The sequence below is a fragment of the Pholcus phalangioides genome, unplaced genomic scaffold, assembly GCF_987345545.1.
Source record: "Pholcus phalangioides strain wild (caught in Gottingen) unplaced genomic scaffold, Ppha-v1.0 ptg000015l_1, whole genome shotgun sequence".
NCBI lineage: Eukaryota > Metazoa > Arthropoda > Arachnida > Araneae > Pholcidae > Pholcus > Pholcus phalangioides.
In genome coordinates, this window is record NW_028301608.1 from 77,203,794 (window position 1) to 77,218,940 (window position 15,147).

Sequence of the window (15,147 nt, forward strand, 5' to 3'; positions counted from 1 at the left end):
TTAATCCGCCGGCCACGGATCCGTATGAAAGGCTGAAATCGGAACTGATTAAACGGTCGAGCGAGTCGTCGTCCACTCAACTTCGAAAGCTCTTAACATGCGGGTCATTGGGAGATCGGAAACCATCCGACATTCTCCGCGAATTGCGACGACGAGCGGAATCGCATTCTGTCTCCGACGAATTGCTGATGGAACTTTTTCTCCAACACCTACCGGCATCAACTCAGTCCATTCTCGCTGCTGTCACTCCACTCGTTCTCGAGAAAGCTGCTCAACTCGCCGACAAAATTCATGAAGTGAACCCTCAGCATGTTGACGCAGTTGAGAAACCGCAACAGCCGGATTCCGTCGCGCAACTTCGGGACGAAGTGGCTCAGTTACGCCGCGAGTTGAAAAACGTCCTGCGTTCGCGTAGCAACTCTCGCCAACGTACCTCACGTGCGCGCAGTCCGCATCCACGATCGGAAAACTGCTGGTATCACAACAAATTCGGCAACAACGCCAAAAAGTGCGAGTCGCCGTGCAAGTTTCAAAAAAACGGGGCGGGCGAGGAGTAATCGCGACATGCTCCTTGCCACAGGCATCTTGTCGCCTTTTTACCATGGACAGAAATTCCAAAATTCGATTCCTGATTGACACTGGATCCGATGTTTCTATCCTTCCAGCATCACCATCACAACGACGCTGCGACGCCACTATGAAGCTCTCTGCTGCTAATGCTTCATCCATTAGTGTTTATGGTCAAAAGAGGGTGACATTAGATTTCAATCTCCGTCGTAATTTCACTTGGACTTTCCTACTGGCTAATGTTTCCACACCCATCATTGGGGCAGACTTTCTGTTCAACTTTGATCTTGTTCCGGATCTCCGACGACGATGTTTGCTGGATAGGACAACAAAACTCAATACTGACTGTGATCTTCACATTGCAGAAGTTCACTCAATCAAACTCATCGAAGGTGACACCATCTACCACAGCCTTCTCAGCAAGTTTCCCGACATCATCAAACCACCACAACCAGGACAACCTGTGAAACACTCTGTCGTGCATCATATTGAGACTGTTGGTCCACCTGTGCATGCCAAACCAAGACGTCTAGCTCCTGATCGATTGAAAATCGTGAAGCAAGAATTTCAGCAGATGCTTGACCTCGGCCATTTACGACCATCTAACAGCTGCTATGCATCACCTCTGCACTTGGTCCCGAAAAAGGACAGTGATGAATGGCGTCCAGTTGGTGATTACCGAGCTTTAAATGCACAGACTGTGAAAGACCGGTACAGTGTTCCAAATGTTCTGGACTTTACATCTGAATTGCATGGTAGTAAAATCTTTTCCCATATAGATCTCATTAGGGCCTATCATCAGATTCCTATACATCCGGAAGATGTCCATAAAAGTGCTATTATCACACCGTTTGGGTTATTCGAGAGCACTCGAATGCAATTTGGCCTTTGCAACGCTGCAGCCACATTCCAAAGGTTTATTGACGAGGTCACTCGTGGACTTCCATTTGTATATGCCTTTGTTGATGACATACTGGTAGCCTCGAAATCACCAGAGGAGCACATCGAACATCTAAGGTTGTTATTCGAACGTCTGCAAATATATGGCCTCAGCATCAAGCCCTCTAAATGTGTATTTGGTGTTTCATCAATTGAATTTTTGGGTTACAAAGTTTCTGGATCTGGCATCGAGCCTTTACCAGATCGTGTTGATTGCATCCTGAACTTTCCTAAGCCAAACACCATCACTCAATTACGACGTTTTCTTGGTCTCTTCAACTTTTATCGTCGTTTTGTGCCCAGAGCTGCACACATCTTAACACCTCTACACAAGTTTTTGGAGGGAATAAAAAACAAAAAGAAATCCAAAAGAGCTACTCAAACCAAGCCAGCTGATATCCTTCAGTGGACTGATCCAGCCGAGCAAGCATTCATCGATGCGAAGCAAGCTTTAGCGGGTGCAACATTACTTCACCATCCAATTCCTGGTGCCAAGCTAAGTCTTTGGGTTGACGCCAGTGATTTAGCAGTCGGTGGTTCGCTAATGCAATCAAATGGAAAAGGATGGGAACCCATTGCATTCCTGTCCATGAAACTGACAAAGAGTCAACAGAAGTTCTCCACTTACGACCGAGAACTGTTAGCAATGTACACTGCTGTCAAAAGATTCCGGCACATGCTAGACGGCCGTGAGTTCATAATTTTCACCGATCAGAAACCTCTTGTCTTCGCCTTCAAGCAAAATCCTGATAAATGCAGCCCACGTCAATGGCGACACCTCGACTTCATCTCGCAATTCAGCACTGATGTTCGTCATACTAAAGGTGCAGATAATGTGGTAGCTGACGCTCTTTCAAGAATAGTAATCAACTCGATTTCCAAATCACCATTCCTGGATTTTGACCTTTTTGCAACTGCTCAACGAGAGGATCCTGAATTAAAACAGTTACAGCAAGACAACTCTAGTTCACTGACTTTCAAGTCAATGCCAAGTCCATTTACCGCAACAGAACTGGTATGTGATGTGTCTACAGGCTCACCAAGACCATTTGTTCCAGCGAGCTTCCGCAAGACTATTTTTCATCATTTCCACAATCTTGCTCATGCAGGTGTAACATCATCTACTCAGCTAATATCTGCAAGATACGTTTGGCCTAACATGAGAAGGAACATCAAAGATTGGGTAAAGTGTTGCAATGAGTGCCAACGCTCAAAGGTTCATAAGCATACCAAAACACCTTTAGGCACCTTTGCAACACCCGATGCAAGATTTTCTCATATTCATATCGATCTGGTTGGACCTCTGCCTCCTTCAGAAGGAAAGACATACTGTTTAACAGTAATTGATCGCTACACCAGATGGCCGGAAGTCATACCTGTAGCAGACATCACAGCAGACACAGTTTGTCGTGCCTTGTTCGATGGTTGGATTTCCCGTTATGGATGTCCATCAACCATAACAACCGATCAAGGACGGCAGTTCGAATCATCACTCTTCAGAGAACTGATCAACCTGCTTGGCACTAGCAGGATTCGTACCACTGCTTACCATCCACAGGCCAATGGCATGGTCGAACGGTTCCACCGTGTCTTAAAAAGCTCATTGAAGGCACATGAGAATCCAAAGTGGACCGTCACATTGCCAGCCATCTTACTTGGTCTCAGGGCAGCCATCAAGCCGGATATCAAAGCCTCTAGTGCCGAGTTGGTTTTTGGTACATCTTTGAGATTACCTGCAGATCTCTGCACGGATACACCCGGTCAGCTCTCATCAACATACACATACGTACAACAGCTCAGAGAGCGTATGAATAGTATCAAACCATGCAAAACATCACCTCATGGTCAATCCAAAATTTATGTGCATCCTCAACTGCAAACTTGCTCACATGTGTTTCTTCGAATTGACAAGATCACACCACCTTTGACACAACCATATACTGGACCCCATGAAGTGATTTCTCGTAATGAAAAAAATATCACTTTAAATGTAAATGGGAGAAAGACCTGTGTTTCACTTAACAGAGTGAAACCCGCATTTATCTTTAACGATGTCTGTGTGGAACTTGACAAAAACAAGCTCGAAGAAAAGAAAAATGACACTGTGCCAGTACAACCATATGTCACTAGGTCTGGCAGAAAAGTCAAATTCAGTCCTAGGCTGATAACCGAAATTAATTTTGTTTCGAATTGTGCATCATAATATTTTTTTGCATCTTGTATTTCATGCATCTCATTTATATTATGCATCCGATATATATTTTGTACAGCTTATTGAATTTTCTGCATTTAATTGTACATTTTGCATCATATTTTTTTTTAAGTGTATACTTATTGCACATGATTTCCTGCATCATTGTATTATGTCTTGCACATCTATTATTCTGCATCTTATGAATAATTTTTTGTATCACATTTTCATTTTGTATCTCATTTATCGTTCTCTCACCATGTTCCTCCACTGGGGGGAAACTCATGTGGTGAGATTCGATTTGTATTTTATCTCACAGATGGTGGCACTTGTAAAGCCGACGCCATTGGATTGTCACGCGGGAAATCGCAAGAGAAGCGATCAAACCATCAAGAGCTTAACATGTCGCTCCGTAGATTTTTTTTATTTCGTCTTATGTTTCGTGTTGTAAATAAATAATTATTTTAAGAAATTAATCAATTATCCTGAATCCATCATTTTATCCAAATCACGCAACCTCATAACCCAAAGTCCCATGGGCCTATTTTTTATTTATTCATCACAGTCACTGATTTATTTTTATTATTCAAAAGTATTTATATATTTTTTGAATTTACTGTTTTTTATTTTCCTTGAGTGGCCATGGATCAACAAGGTTGAGAACCGCTGCTCTCAGGCCCGTCATTTGAGAGGGTCGGGGACATCCCCCCCAGCTTTAGAAAATAACTAGAAATGGTGTATATGTATATATATATATATATATACACACACACATACATTGAGTACATGTTCTTTGCTCCCCCTCCCCGGAAAAAGTTGAAATGACAGTCCTGGGGCTGCTCTATAGCACGTTTTCAGCTGATGTTCGACAGAGCACTGAGCTCTTCTAACCATCAGAGGTTTCGAACAAACTAAAACATTGGAAATCTCTGCTCTAGAGATTAACGGATAAGAATGAGCTTTGGTCAGATGCTTTACTGTTAGTTTGGTGAAGTGAGGTTAATGGTGGAATATTTTCACACGAATCTTCAACCGTTGTTTTTGTGTTTGCAGTCTGCAAAGATGTAAAAGATCTCATGTGTGTGTGTGAAATCTATTTCTATGATATATTATGTGTGCTATAATGATATAACTACGGTTGTGATCTTTATTGAGATCTCTCCCTTCTACCACATTTTTCGATTATAAAACTAAATATATTGTTAGCTGTGGATATGATCACAGATAGTGTAAATGCTGTACTGAAAGCAATCTTTAACAGCAGACGAATCATAGTAAAGAGCAAGTCGAGTAGAGAGTGTGAGAACAAATAAGACGCAATAAACAATCATGACTTCAGCAGGAGATGGGAATACATCGATGGGGGCTTTTGTTTAGCTTTATGCCATATAATGTAATATAGTTAGATCTACAATTAGAGTTATCTCAAAATTGAAATCAAATTATGTGTATGACATTTTCAAAAATAGTGGCATTTAGTTAATTTTATTAATTTAATTAATTTGAATTTTATGGCACAGACACCCAGGAAAACTTAAATATATGGATGAGTGGTAACACTATTTCTGATCACATGTCTAATTGTATTTCCATCATTGTGGACAAAGTGAGGAATTTTGTTAACATTGGGGGGTGACATCTTGAGCGAAGGAGGCATATATGTTCGATTGCTTCTTGTTTGGAAGAAACTAATTTTTAACTTTGTTTCTCAACCATATCAACTCTCATTTATTGAATAGTTGAAAAATTATTTGGGGGAAAACTAATCAAATTGATTTTGCACTTACTTGGAGTGTATGCATTGCTTCACAAATCTTTTTGTCTGTAACTTCTTCATAAAAGGTGTAGCATTGTCCATACGTCCGAGAACCATTTTCACGGGTGATAATGAAAGAATGGAACTTTGATTGACGTTTATGTTTCTGAGTGCTAAAAGTAAGTCCTGCTGGCATACAAAGCTGAAAAAATAATGTCAAAAATTAAAAAAAAAAAAATGTTTATCCCCATTAATAAAAAAACAGCCAAGCATAATTTGAAGTGTAAGAGAACCATTAAAAGGTTAGAATTATCAAATTCACAAATACCAGATCCCTAGATTGATCACAAATTACAACATAATCATCAATTTCATAAGTAATATCACCCATTATAATATTTTACTGTCTTGAAATCAGCATCATTAATTATTAAAATATTTACTTCTATTCTAACCTCTTACGAAAAAAAATATGTTCAGGTAAGACCCAGCAGCACATAATCTAAAGTAAGGAATATTACTTTTTTTTAACGTTTATACAATTATACCTGACCTATGTTGGCAATTCATTCCAAGACTGGCGACGTAAGCTGAGAGCTTTTCTAATAGCCCAACCCTCCTCAAGAGAAGGAGGCAAATTGAACATTTTTTCATCTATTTGTCTTTTTCTGATGCCACCTTCATGGGGAAACATTTCTTTCTTAGAGTGCAACATGAAAAGCCTTTAAGCTTTCTTTGAAATGTACCTGATTGGGAAAAAATCCTTTTTATGACAAGATGATGTGAATGCGGGTGAGTTGGGTATTGCTGTATAATATCTGAAATTATACGCAGGAAAATACAGTAACTTACTGTTGACAATACACATTTCACCTTTAATTCATGCATTATCACATAGTTGCAGAATTAAAACCAATTAAATTTTTTAAATTGCAATTAATGAAAAACAACTACATACCATACCAACAGCAGTTTCATCAAATGGATTCCATGTTACATTGTGAGGGTAGTGAGCAAGCACTTTGGATTTAAATGGCCTGTCTAATGGAGTGCAATGAAGACTCTCACCTATACAACAAAATAAGAAATGAGTTGAAATTGAATGTTCAAATAATATAATAAATATTAATAAATTCAAACAATTTGGTGACATTTTTGTGTCTTAATTAGATGCACTGGAAAAAACAAATGGAATAGATTGTTACAAAACCTTGGCAAACAATTTAATAAAATGAAAAATGCACCGCACTGCCTGTGTGTGTATGTATTCTTAAAAATTGCCTATATTGTGTTTAATCTAGTTTACCAGCAGGGTGTATTAACAGCATCATGGCCTCCGGCAAGGTAATGATCTGGGATCCTATACCCAGATAGAAGTACATGCCTACACATTTACATAATAAAAATGATATTTCCAGATCTCATCATCATGAGGCCCCCTCCCCCCCTCCTAGAATATTTGAGTTACTTGGCTCTCCAGGTAGTGCCTGGTTTGAGGCATGAATGCAAGCCAATATCCCCATTAAAAAGTCTCACCACAGAGAGCAACAGGCCTATAACAGTAAAATATTCAATCATTACACTTTACTCATAGTTAGAATAATTAATGGCAGATGGCAACACTACACATAACAAGCATTACACAGAAACAAACTTTACGTTAGGTTCGCCACACAGACATGCACATTCCAACATGTACCAATTCGAATAAAGTTCCAGAGGAATATGAATGAGGTGCATGTGTGGTTTAGTAGTGGGCAGTGACTCGGAGGGCCTCATACCTAAGACGATCCTGTGCACTAGCCTTAAAAAATTGTTAGCATAATTTATTCCAATTTATTTATTGTCATATTTAATTTATATATATATTCATATTATACCTAACTAAAATATGAATTATGTTCAAAGCTTACAGTTACCAGATTTCAGTAGGCATATGATAAAACCAAAATATCTGGCCAGGGACTTTCAAACTAAGTACCTAGAATTAAGATCTGTTTGTAAGAGAAGTCAACATTTAGTTAACTACTAAATTACATAAGTCATCAAATACCTTAAAATCTGAGCCAACATGAAGGCCTGTTTACATAGGTTATGTAGGTAAGTGATTGATTTTTTTTATTCAAACTGAGCACAACTGAGGTCTATGGCTATCTATAGGCAATTTACTACCTAGTGAGTTGTGCTGGAAATGTGTGTACCTAACAGTCTGAGTGTGTATCTAGTGTTGTGTCTGATTTTTCAGAGCTGCCATCTATATTTCAGAAGTGAAGTGCGATAATTCAGTTACATTTGTAGTGTTTGTAGGTCTGTTGCTCTCTGTGGCGAAACTTTTTAAAGGGGAGATCGGCTCGCATTCGCACCTTGAAGTTGGGAACAGAAAAGTGATTGATTTAGTGGTTAAGTAGATGAGTTGAATAGGACCAGGTTTGTTTTTAATTAATTAAGCACTATGTGCATACACCAGTGAGAGTGTGGCCTCACATTATATGATTATTATTATTACTTGGTTGCTTATGTTAGAGTACGTGACACCTAAAAAATTTAGTTAACTACTAAATAACTAAACCAGTGTAAATATTCCTTTCGGGCATGTACCATAACATAACCAGGACTTCAAAAATCAGAAAAAAAAAATTAGGAGCTCATCAGAAGTGACACCCCATGCTTGTTGGACATGTTTCAAAGTTAATTTTCTGACAATCTGAGTGGAGCATAGGGTCCATTGTGAATACTGTTTGTCTTGCTGGGTAGGTGTTATCATCTCTCTTATTTCGTTGAAACAGTTTATGAACACCTTGCGTTTATATGCTTGGCTTATACGAAATTTGGTTGGCACTTAAATCATTTTTTGACCCCTCAAGACCTGGCACAACGTAAAATAATGCAACAAGAGACATGTTTCAATGAGGTTTTGAGTCCCGTTTGATTCGTATGGAGGGAAAAAAAAATGAGAATAAGGATAAACATTTTGGAATTTATTTAATTCGGATTGGTGCGTTGAATGCTGAGAGAGAGAGAGACCGAGATTTATTATCTCTAAATACATCTGAATTCCATGGTACATTTCCAACTTCATACTTTTAATGATTCGAGAGCCATTCTGCGGGAAAAAAAGAAACTAATTCAAACACGATGAGACGGCATCTTACCAGCCAAATGATCAGGTTCGAGACCAGAATGTAAATCTAACCCGCATATTACAAAATAATCGGCGAATCCTCTATTATTCACACTAGATTCAGTTGAAGCCATCACTGTCTCTGTTGTGTTTACTAAACTTCAATTTTAGGCTTTCGACGTCACGTGACTTGACAGGACATTAACACGATGTGACCATATGAGATAACATACGCTGACCATACAACCAGCATTTTCCCGTAATTTAGATTGCCCCAATTTATCTTGTCCTTGTTTCTCTTGAAGAGATATGGTCAGATAAATAGCGTCATCTCAGAACAGTCGTAAATAGCATCGCAAACTCGAAATGGTAAGGAACGTAAAGTTAGGATGGAATTTTCAGTTTCTGCTGTTGTTTGTTTGATGACGTAGCAGGAAAGTTCATCTTCTGCCATGAATAGAAGCTTTTGTCATTGTCACCAAGAGACCACCTTCTTTTAATGTAAACTGTTGCCGATTGTGGATTCGTTGTGGGAAATTAATGTGTGATGCGTTTCGAACTGAAAGATGCTTCGATGTGAACCTACCTATGATATGAGTTGAAAGAACGTTATTGGTGTTGTGTGTGCGCCTTTCTTCTTGGACTAAATTGGGTGGATGTACAGTTTGATAAAAAGAACGGGTTCGAGTAATGTTTCTAAATGTCGGCACAGTGTTGAGTTCATTCGAAAATATTTGCGTTACTTGGTTGTATTAATGGAAAGAAAAAAGGGCATAATGGTATAAAGTTATGGGTGCCAGTATGGGAAAGGGAGGGTCTATCTTGGATAGTTTGCCATCGAATCAAACGTTACATGTGGTCATGATTGGACTAGACTCGGCTGGGAAAACAACTGCCTTGTACAGGCTGAAGTTCGATCAGTATCTAACAACTGTGCCAACGATTGGCTTCAACTGCGAAAAAGTGAGAGGTACCGTTGGTCGTGCGAAAGGTACAAATTTCTTGATATGGGATGTTGGTGGTCAAGACAAGCTAAGACCTCTCTGGCGTTCTTATACGAGAGCTACTGATGGTATCGTGTTTGTTCTAGATAGTGTGGATATTGAAAGAATGGATGAAGCCCGCATGGAGCTTATGAAGACAGTCAGGTGCCCAGAGAACAGTGGTGTTCCGATACTAGTCTTTGCCAATAAACAGGATCTTCCTGGTGCTAAGAGTCCGCAGGAAGTTGAATCAATGTTAGGACTGAATGAACTCGGTCCAAATATACTGTGGCACGTGCAACCTGCGTGTGCTATTATTGGTGAAGGTTTGAATGAAGGACTTGAAATGCTGTATGAAATGATATTGAAACGCAAACGCTTGGCAAAATTAACCAAGAAGAAAGTAAGATAGCATACAGATTTATAACGCGAAGAATCCATGTTAAAAGTGTTGAAAATCATTACAGTTCCTAGAAAACTTCTAATTTATGTATGTAAATTATTTTGAATGAAATCCTCCAATTCAAGAATTTTTATGGGGAAAAAAATTCACATTTTTCTTTTGATAATAATATAAATTAGTTCGTACTCAATTTTTTTTTTCCATTATGACAAATTTAAAAAATATTTAGGTGGACGCAAGCCAAATTTTTTAGGAGCCAAGAATGGTTTTTAGTCCCAAAGCAGAATGTTTTACGAGCCCTCACCTGACTGAAAATGTTCTGCCCTAAAGCAGAATATTTAGCACTGTTCTGCGCCGAGCCCTCAGCTGACTGGAAATGTTCTGCAGTAAAAACCCCCATACATGTAATAGTGGTTTTTTTTTTTGCACTTTTTCTTAAAATTCTTCCAAATTGTTCAGCAGTAGCGCTAATTGTTCTGCGACGTATGTCACAGATTTTAGCACATTCTGCTTTGGGAATGTTCTGCAATAAAAATTTCCATTTTCAGCTCTTGAAGTTCTTCCAAATTGCTCTTTGACATATAGACGTGGCAATCAGATATAGATTGTACAAAAAAAATTGTGACGACCATGACCACAGAAAAGATTATCACAGGAAGTCCTACTCTAAAGGGTTAGTGCACCAACCTCTCTGAGGAAAAAAGAGGCAAAATGCCAAATGCTGCTGTTTGAAATCGGCAATAAATTGTAGGTCCCAGTCTAATTAGCCCTTGTGTGCAGAAAATGACTGGTGTGACAGAAATGATCAAATGTGATTATTAAATTAGCGTCTGAGAACACAAAACTTTCTGATCCACTGAAGTTCCTGTAATCTTTGAAAAATCAACAGAAGAACATTTTTTTGGACCACTTTTCCCTTAGAAAAAAAATATGATTATCTCCTAAAAAGTTTGGCTGGATTTTTTTTTTGTCAAGCCCTGCAAGTAATGATAAAAAGAATGCCATTTGGGAATCTTATTCATTGAGTAAATAATATTTATATGTTTGTTATGTGCAAAAATTTAAATTTGTTCTTTTGTTTCAATGTTTCTTGACAGTAAGTAAACATGAGAAGAGATAAGACTTTGACAAATAAATTTTGACCATGTTATCTCGAAATGTTTTGCCAAGATTCCTATAATCACTATTTAGTATTTATTGTGTGGAGGGGGTGTAAAAGTAACCCCTTATTTTCATATGAAATGAGCCATTTGCATTTTATAGGTTTTTCCTTATTTATATATATTTTCCAATGTTTAACCTTTGTATTTCTCCTTGTTACTGAATATTAGAAAACAATTACAGAAAAAATTATTTTACATTTGTTATTTTTGTTTTTCTTGTGCGCTAATTTAATTCAGCATTTATGTGGTTTTTAAAAATGCTTATCTGCAGATAAAAATGTTTCCATCTGCAGAAGAGCTAAATTGATTTGTCTAAAGGCCTGTCTGTTTACTCGGGTTAAATAATTAAATAGTTAACTGAATTTCAAGTGAATTCAGAGCGTGTAAATAATGCATTCAAGTGTTTAGTAATCAGGTGATTTATTGGTTAAGTGGACAAGTGGAATAGTCAATTGTTTTTATCAAGTAGGTGCTATACACATTCACCAATGAGTGCATTTATCCAATGATCATTCATTACTTGTTACTTATGTTGAGACAGATCTTAAAGCACTTGACTTGAAATTTAGTCAACTACTAAATTATTTCTGTGTAAACCAGCCTCAAGGTAGGAGTTCTTAACTTTTTTTTTAGCTGTAACCTAAAATCAACAAAATGATTGATTTTATTACCCATGGGTTTGTAGTTTTCAAAACTAGTGAAACCAGTTTTTAATGAGTACATTTATAACCAGACTGTAAGTGGATTTGTAGGACCCATCTTGGAAGCCCCTTTGACCAAAGACTGATAGACTAGAAATCCCTGGTCTAAGGAATAGAAATGTGCAATCAGGGCTGCAACTTGAAGCACACATTTTAGCTCCTCCTTGTAATGTAAAGGGAGAGATTAAAGTGTGAAATTTGCACCTCCTCTGTTACCATACCTTTCTTTCCCCCCTTCTTCAAGTTGTCGCCCTGTGCACCAGACTATAAGCTCTCTTATTTAACCTAATTGGGGCCAAGGGTCAGCTAGTTTAGAGGAAAATCTAGTTTATTAAGGGAGATTGAAACGAGTGTATAATTTATTACATGTGAATATTGAACTTTTTAGTACTTTAAATATTTTTTATTACACACAAAATGGGGCCATCAAAAGAAAATACTTTTATATGCCATTTCAATTTCTGTTAATTTAAAATTCGTTTTGAAGGTTAGTGGCTCAAAATTAGTCTGGAAGTTTCCCTCCAAAAGTCAATCCTGCATATGCTCCAGTACCAAACCGTATATTCAATTTTTTAAATCAAATATACTTTTATTTTATGTCAAACTATGTTATCTAGACATAATAAAAAAAATGTAAGCATACTTATCATGCCCTTCTTAACTCTTCATTTGGCAGTGTTGCCCTGGAGCAACATAAATTTCTTATATTTTTCAAATAAAGGTAGCCTATTTTATATTTTGAGCTTGTTTCAGCATTGATGCTTATAAGCAACTCCTAAACATCCAATTTTTACTTGAAAGCTCTTCATGAAGTTTCTATAATTACTTGCATAATGGCGCAAAGGTGCACGCCTCCTATTTCTTGGCAAATCAAGCAAGAAAGATTTTTGACCCTTTTATTTTGGAGGGAGATAGTGTACATGGAAGAGACGTTGTGCATTCTTCAACAATGATAGAAAAATAAGTAGGCACAGGGTTGGTTCTGGACATTTCCCAAGTGCCAGATAATATTTTGGTGCCCCTTTCACAATTGTTCCGTCAGTTGGCACTTTCAGCGGCTATTTGCAGGATTCATAGTCTGGCTCTGAGTAGGCAAACAATAAATAACTTTTTTGAACTATTCAAATCATGTCAACTATGTAAATCATATAAATACAGTGTGTTCCCTGACGTACAACATTCTATGTTTTATTTAAATATTGACATTTTTTTGTCATGTAATAGCATTTAGAGTAGCTCTCATTTGCTTATACAAATACAACGCCACAACAGGCAAAATGCCCAACGAGGTGGCTGAGAAAAAGATGCCCTTAAAAATATGGATGTCATATATTTCAAAAATATAGCAACCCAATTAAAATGAATAAAAATTATAAACAATATATACACGTGATAAAAATTATACAATGCCCATAAAGAATACTTATGGTTGTCTTATTCTAAGTATGGATAGCTTCTCGATTTACCCCAACATGTTTATCGTATTTCTTTTTAAACATGTCAATTGTGTTACAATTTACTACCTCCGGAGGTAAGCTATTCCATTTATTAACAACCCTATTAGGGAAAAATTCCCTGCGACACCTTGCATTGTCCCTCACCAATCGATACTGGGGTCCCCTTGTAAAAGCGTGAAAAGTGTAATTATCTGTAGGTGGGTGGGTTTGAACCCATGTACGCTGAACTTTCCCCATCTCTAAGTCTGTATCTTACCAACCCACCACTACCGCACTTAATATATAACCCATTAAAATTGTTCTCCTCTGGATATTTGAATGCTTGGCAATTAAAGGATTAAACCCTGTGAGCTAGAGTTTGTGCATTAATGTTGTTGGGTTTTCAAACTTTTTGAAAGTTTAGGTCTATTTAGTTGATTTGGAAACATGGCCCACTAAAGAAATTTGCTAATGGGCTGTAGTGTGCCTTCTTGCGGCCCCGGGATAAACTTTTTCTTGGGGTTCCACTTGAGAGGGTTATTATGCAAAACAAATGTAAACTTTTATGGATCCCTGTCCCCCCCCCCCACATTCGGCTAGGGACCCAGGGGCATTGCTGCCCTGGTTGCCCCAGCCTAGTAGCAGCCCTGCATGAAATTATCTAATCAGTCACAGACAATAAATGAAATAATTGTTTCATGATTTTCAATTTTGTACACATTTTTATATAGCATAATGAAAATGTTTTGAAACAAAAACCAAAAATCAATCCTCTTCTTAAATAGGAGTTTATGTTGAATTTTGATGCAATTTTAACCACTGGTATCTATATGGTGAGAGCTACAGTAAAAGTGTTCAATGTGCACAATAACTTTTTATATCACCAGCACAACAAACAGTATTCGTATGCACAATGAGTTCATTTTTACAAAATTGGGTTTGAAGTCACAGGACCTATGAGCCCCAAAGCAGAATGTGCCAAAATGTGTGACGTACATCGCAGAACAACCAGTGCTGTCACAGCACAATCTTGGAGAGTTTTAAGAATAGTGTAGAAAAACGCTATTATGTATATGCGAATTTTTACCGCAGAACATTTTCAGTCAGCTGAGGGCTTGTTGCATGACATCGCAAAACATTCTGCTTTGGGGCCTATGAGGTAAAGGTGACTTTGATGGCCACATTTGGCCAGCTTGGGTGGAATAAGTATGTAGTGAGTGATGCTACATGTAGATTTGTACTATGGCTCTACAACCAAATCATTCATTTTTTTTATTGTAAGTTATTTGCCTAATTTTTTTCATGTAACAATATTTTTTTTTATGAAGTGTCTAATGAACACGATACATACATAATTAATTTTGCACTGGTTTCAATCTTGATTTCAGCAGATTTTATTTCAACTGGCCTACTTTTGGCTCAAATTTTTCCGGATAAGAGAGGTTCTTCTGTTTATGATTATAGTCTAGTCCAGCGGTTCTCAACCTTTTCTGACTTGCTGAGTTCTTTTCAGTGTATAATTTCTCTGGCAGAGCTCTGTTTGACTCGGATCTTTTTTTAGTATAGCCTATAATTTATATGGCAGAATCCTTTAGGCCTCTTTTTTATTTATTTATCAAATTTACTGATTTATTCTATTTTCCCCGAGCAATAATACAGTATACATATAGAAAGTAATTGAGAACTCTTTCCCCCCCCCCCCCCACTAATATTAATAATTTTTCACCTGTGTCTGAATCGTGTCTTCACAAAAGGCCAGCAATTGGTTTGTTAATTTGTGATGTGGTGGGTATCCAAGTCAGGACAATGTGTGAAGTGACTGGCCACTTTGCAAAGATGCTAGACTTGGATCATAATGCATGCTTATCTCAGTTAATTTTGAACTTG

The 15,147-nt window shown here is 37.7% G+C and overlaps 2 protein-coding genes across 3 annotated transcripts in view; one reads left to right on the forward strand and one right to left on the reverse strand.

The window, feature by feature from the left end:
- The window catches only part of pns (DENN domain containing pinstripe), an 83,169-nt gene extending 74,411 nt beyond the window's left edge, over positions 1-8,758 (reverse strand). For both annotated transcript variants that reach the window (XM_089244359.1, XM_089244358.1), the window contains exons 1-3: positions 8,606-8,758; positions 6,412-6,521; positions 5,485-5,655 (exon numbers count right to left, since the gene is read on the reverse strand). In XM_089244359.1, the coding sequence (XP_089100485.1) occupies positions 5,485-5,655; positions 6,412-6,521; positions 8,606-8,708 (384 nt within the window). In that variant the 5' untranslated portion in view covers positions 8,709-8,758. The remainder of the gene's footprint in view (positions 1-5,484; positions 5,656-6,411; positions 6,522-8,605) is intronic.
- A 210-nt stretch (positions 8,759-8,968) lies between these two features.
- Positions 8,969-11,311, forward strand: LOC149076727 (ADP-ribosylation factor-like protein 4C). Its single transcript, XM_089244361.1, has one exon. The coding sequence runs from the start codon at positions 9,364-9,366 to the stop codon at positions 9,967-9,969; it is 606 nt and encodes a 201-aa protein (XP_089100487.1). The 5' UTR covers positions 8,969-9,363; the 3' UTR covers positions 9,970-11,311.
- Positions 11,312-15,147: the final 3,836 nt, after the last annotated feature.